The sequence below is a fragment of the Monoraphidium neglectum genome (genome assembly GCF_000611645.1).
Source record: "Monoraphidium neglectum strain SAG 48.87 unplaced genomic scaffold scaffold00120, whole genome shotgun sequence".
Taxonomy (NCBI): domain Eukaryota; kingdom Viridiplantae; phylum Chlorophyta; class Chlorophyceae; order Sphaeropleales; family Selenastraceae; genus Monoraphidium; species Monoraphidium neglectum.
Genome location: NW_014013508.1, coordinates 18,825 through 23,800, shown reverse-complemented (window position 1 = coordinate 23,800; position 4,976 = coordinate 18,825). Strand labels below are relative to the sequence as shown.

The window sequence follows — 4,976 nt, the reverse complement described above, 5'->3', positions numbered from 1 at the left end:
CCGCCCACACCCGCGCCGCGGCCGCGGCATCGGCCGCCGCAGCGCGTTCCGCGGCGTCGAGCGGCATCCGAGGGCGCGGCGCCACGGCCGTCCGCGGCGCCCAGCGAGCGGTGCCCCCCGACGGCCCGGCGGCTGCCTCTCGTTCGGCACTGCGGACCCGCCCCACAGTAGACAGCGTTATTTGCGCCGCGCGTCCCCGCGCCGGCGGGCGAGCGCCGGTTGCGGGCGCCCGCGGGCACGGACTCCCCACATCGCGCCAGCGCGCGCAAGAGACGCGCGCCACGGCCCGCCTCTTCTCTGCACTCATCCGTTCCGGGCCCCGCGGCGCCGCCGATGCGCGCGGTCCGCGCATATGAGCGGCGCCGTCAGGTGTGGGCCGCGCCCCACGCCGCGCGTCCGCAGCGCGGGACGCACGCAAGAAGGGAGGGCGCGTGGACGGCACTGCTTGAACAGCAGCCGACCTCTGATTGCAGGGCGGCGCATGCTGCAGCGCCCGGGGTGCGCACCGACGCCGCCTGCGGCGGCGCAGCCCGTCCCCAACCCCTGCCCTGCCCCCGCGCGCCACCGCCGCGCGGACGGGCGAGGGGGCGCGCACGCCCCTCCCAGGGCGGCCCGCCGGCCCGTGCGCCTCTGGGCCGCCCGCCGGGCGCTCGCCGCGCCGCTGCTGCGAGTTTGGCCGCCCGCAGCGACCCTGGCGCGCAGCCGCCGTCCGGCTGCGTTTGGCGTGTCGCATTGTGCTCTTTGCAGGACTGTTGGCCGCCCGGCCCTGGCCATTACACCCGGCCGTCCCCCTCTGCATGCATTCACAGCCGTACAGAACTGGACCCCCGGGGCCGCCGGGCGGCGCAGTTGCCACAACCCGTCCCCTCGCCTGGCAGCGGCCGCGCGGTTCCCTCCACGCCGCGCCGCACCGGCACGAGCGGGCCCCGGCCTGCGTGCGAGGGTCCCCGCCTTTCCACATCTTAGAAGAGACCACCCGGCCCCGCTGCATCGTTGCCTCTCTGCACGCGCGCCTCCCCCAACCCCTCGCCTCCCCGCGGCCGCGACTTAGTCAGGGCGCCCCCCGCCTCTTCGCGGCAATGCAGCACTTGCCCCGATACGCAGCACTTGCAGCAGCTCGGCTCAGCCCGTTTGACACATGACACCACCCACGTTTACACACACACACACTCCTCTAACAAACACACTGACGCTCCGACAAAATTTGGCGGCGCGACGCGATTATTGATGACGCCGCGTTTTGACCCACTCTCAACCCCGTTGACTCATGTTTGACTAACCGAACACCCTCAACTGAACGTCACATTACCTGACGCTGCGCGGTCCCCACGCGCGGCGCGTGCGTCCGCGGCAACCCCGCACGTCGGCACACGCACATATACGCGGCGGGCACGCCCGCGCGCGCGCGCCGCGCGGCGGGAGCCCGCCCACGCTTGCATGCCAAATACAATGGCTTTTCCAGGTGCCCCGGCCGGCGCCGCCCCGCGCCAGGGCTGGTCCCCCTCTGCGCAGCCGGGCTGCTGGCGCCCGCATAGCCGCGCCGGCGCCCGCTGACGTCTGGCGGCCGCGGCGCCCGCGCCCTCGTCGCTCTCCAGCGCTCCGAGGGTGTCGGGCGCCGCGCAGCGGCTGCCCAGAAAGCGCCCTTCAAGGCGCTTGGCGCGGCGGGCGCCCGGCGGCCCGGCCTCCAAGCATCCCAGGCGGGCAAGGCTGTGTGCAGCGGCAGGCAGGGAGTTTTGCGCATTACAGCATGAGGCGCCCTGTCGTACCCCCTGCCAGTGCCCTGCTGCCTGCAACCAGTCGAGGCCGCCCCGCCTCCCGCGCTCGTTTTCACTTAGCAAGCTCGGTGCCCTCCCAGCATGATGCATTGCATGGCAAGACAGGAGCCGTGCCGCAGGGGCAGGCAGGCACGCACGCACGATCCGTTTGGGGGATGCCGGGACAAGCAGCGCTTGAAATTCGCCGGCGGCGAGCCGGGGCGCCGCGCTGGCCCCCGGCCCGTCTTGCCGGGTAGGTGGCCGCCCCATCTCGCGGCGCCCTGTGCCTACTTGTGTCCATTCCGGCGCGCGGCATGCTCTCGCGCGCCCGGGGGCGTTTGGAGACCCCCGCCGCCCCGACCTAGGCTGTAGCTCCGGCACCTGCACTGGCCCAGGCGCCCCGCAATGAGCGGCACGTGCGCTTGGACCCTTGCGGCGACCAGGACCCCAGCACGAGCATCCCTACCCAAGAATGACCCCGGCCTGCCGCTTGGCCGGGGCCCGAGTGCTGGGGCGTTAGAACGTGGGAGCAACTGGGTAGATACTCTGCACTGTCTGTCGGCCCTCTCGCATGCGCGCGCTCGCGCGCCCTCCCCAGTTGCTGGGGTTTTGTTCTACGCCCTGCCTCAATCCCTGTGCTGCTGTGTTTGTTTATGCGTGCGGCCGCCGCTGCCGCCGCCCGCGCAGAGGCCCATTTCCCCCTATGCGTGCCGCACCGCCGACCGCGCGCACCGCCGCCGCGCGCCCCAGACACACCCGCAACGGATAGCCCGCGCGGGGCCAGGGCGCGCGCGGCGGGCGCCGGCGCCTTGTCTCACTGAGTATGATCCGGTCAATGTCGTGTTGTAACTGTCCCACATGTCTCAGGCTGTATGTTTTCCATCAGTATACGGCCTCGCGGGCAGTCTGGGTGCGGATCCAGGAGGTGCAGCCATGATCTGTGACCCGCTGCCCCTGTTCCTGAGTGGGGGTGTGCCAGCGGACAAACGAGCACCAGGCACCTTGCCTTGCTCTGGAAGGCCGGGCCTGCCAGGGTCAGGTGGGGTACGGGCACCATGCCATTGCCTGGGACCACATATAAGGCGTCGGGGCAGTGCACCGCCACGGGCAGGTAATCCAGGGCCACCTTCTCTAGGTGAACCACCTCCGCGAGCTGACTGATTGGTCAAACAAAGCACTTGAGAATCGGGTGATGCTTTCATCTTCCGTCTTGGCCTGCGCTAGCTGCTTATACAACTTGTTTCACTGCGGCCGCAGCGGCCGCGAAGCTATTCGTCCCCGCTTTGATGCGCGCCACGCGTGGCACTCCTGGAGGCACTGCGCCCAGATCGTGGTTGCGCCAAGCGCGATCACATCCTGAAGCGTCGCCCGCGCGCGCACATTGCATATGAATTCATACGAAACTACATCCACCCGTCTGAGTGCGACAGATTGACGCTCGTTCAGCGAGATTTAGGCTGGACTGGACCCCTGGGCTGGTAGATTGCTTTGATTGGCATCGTAGTAACATATTATCAGAATGAGCTCACTCCCGCAGCTACGGGGAGGCGGACCATGCCTTCGAGCACACCGGGGCACGGTTCCCAGCTGCTTCGCACCATCACTTCAGCAGCACAGGCAGCAGCGTGGCAGCCGACCTTTGAGGGCCCTGCCCGCTTCCGAGCTCGCAGATGCAGTTAGCCTGCACCAGCAGCACGCGCAGGCGCTCATGGATCTCGCGTCCGCCGCAGTGGCGTCGGCGCCAGCGGCGGGCGCGTCTGCGGCCAGCAGCAGCGCCCCCGACACCAGCTGGTTTGCGCCGCTGACGAACTCGTGCGAGGCGGTGCTCAAGCAGATTCAGGGCGTGCTGGTCAAGCTCAACGTGCCTTACTCATACGGCTACTCGATCATCCTGCTGACCGTGTTTGTGAAGATCCTAACATACCCACTCACCAAGAAGCAGGTGCGGGGGCGCGTGCGCATGGTTGGCAGTTGCGGGCAAAGGGGTGGTGCTGCCTGAGGCGTCAGCTCAGGGCCACCACCCACCTCACAAACCCTTTTTCTGTGGGCTTCCCTTGCGCGGTGATGGCTGCCGCTAAGCTGAGAACGTGGTGAAAACCCAAAATACAACTGTGTAATGGATCTCAAATAGAGGGCGCCGCGGTTGAGCGCATTTGGCACGCTCAACGGCGCCTCAGCTTGAGGCGGGCCAAATTCTCCAGTCACCAGGGCGACATTCGCCGCCCCCGTCGCCATGGACGCACACGCCCAAGCAGCGCCACACTCGCAAGCCACGAGCCGCCCGCGCACGCGCCCCTTGCACGACCACCTACCAGGTCGAGTCGGCCATGGCCGTGCAGTCCCTGAAGCCGCGCATAGACATGATCAAGGCGCGATACGGCGACGACGACAAGCGGGTGCAGGAGGAGACCAAGACGCTGTATGAGAAGGCCGAGGTCAACCCTTACGCAGGCATGCATGGGCGGGGGGGTCGCAATTGTAACACTTGGAGTGCATGGCATGCGAGGCGCGTGCGCATCATGCAGGTGCATGGGTGCACAGGCGGGCGCATGCAGATGCATGCATGTGCATGTGCATGTGCATGTGCATGTGCATGTGCAGCGGGTGTGCAGGCCTCGGCCCGAGTGGCGTCCGCATGGTCGGCCCTCAGCAACTCAATTCTGCCGCCTCGCCGCCGCGCCGCCCCTCCCCCGCCCGCCCCTCAGGCTGCTTGCCATCCATAGCCACCATCCCGATCTTCATTGGATTGTACAGATCTCTGACGCAGGTGGGGTGCTGCGTCTGGCGGCCAGGGGGTCGCTCGGGCCCAGCGGCACGCGGAGTGCGTGGCGGCACGGCCCGGAGTCTGTGGCGCCCCGCCGGCTGCCGCGCGGCTGCCCGCGGGCCGCCTGGCGGCGGGCCGCGCCGGCCGGCGGCGCGGCCCTCGACCGCTCCCGTCGCCGCGCGCCTGCGAAGCACGCCGTTTGCCGCCTTGCCCTCACCGAACCTGCAGGTGGCCCAGGAGGGGCTTTTGGACGCCGAGGGGTTCTACTGGATCCCAAACCTGGCCGGCCCGACCTCCATCGCGGCGCGGGGCACCGAGTGGCTGTTCCCCTTTGTGGACGGCGCGCCACCCATTGGCTGGGACCTGGCGGGGCGGTACCTCGTGCTTCCTGTGCTGATGGTGGTCGCGCAGTGGATCAGCAGCAGCATCATCACGCCGCCGGTGGGGAGGGCGGGCGG

At 69.1% G+C, this 4,976-nt stretch overlaps 1 protein-coding gene across 1 annotated transcript in view; it reads left to right on the top strand.

Moving 5' to 3' along the window:
* Positions 1-3,462: 3,462 nt before the first annotated feature.
* Positions 3,463-4,976, top strand: part of MNEG_1240 (Inner membrane ALBINO3-like protein 1) — a gene marked incomplete at both ends in the record, with an annotated part of 3,334 nt that continues 1,820 nt past the window's right edge. The window contains 4 exons of the mRNA XM_014050279.1: positions 3,463-3,696; positions 4,070-4,189; positions 4,509-4,715; positions 4,747-4,959. Coding sequence (XP_013905733.1) covers positions 3,463-3,696; positions 4,070-4,189; positions 4,509-4,715; positions 4,747-4,959 — 774 coding nt within the window. The remainder of the gene's footprint in view (positions 3,697-4,069; positions 4,190-4,508; positions 4,716-4,746; positions 4,960-4,976) is intronic.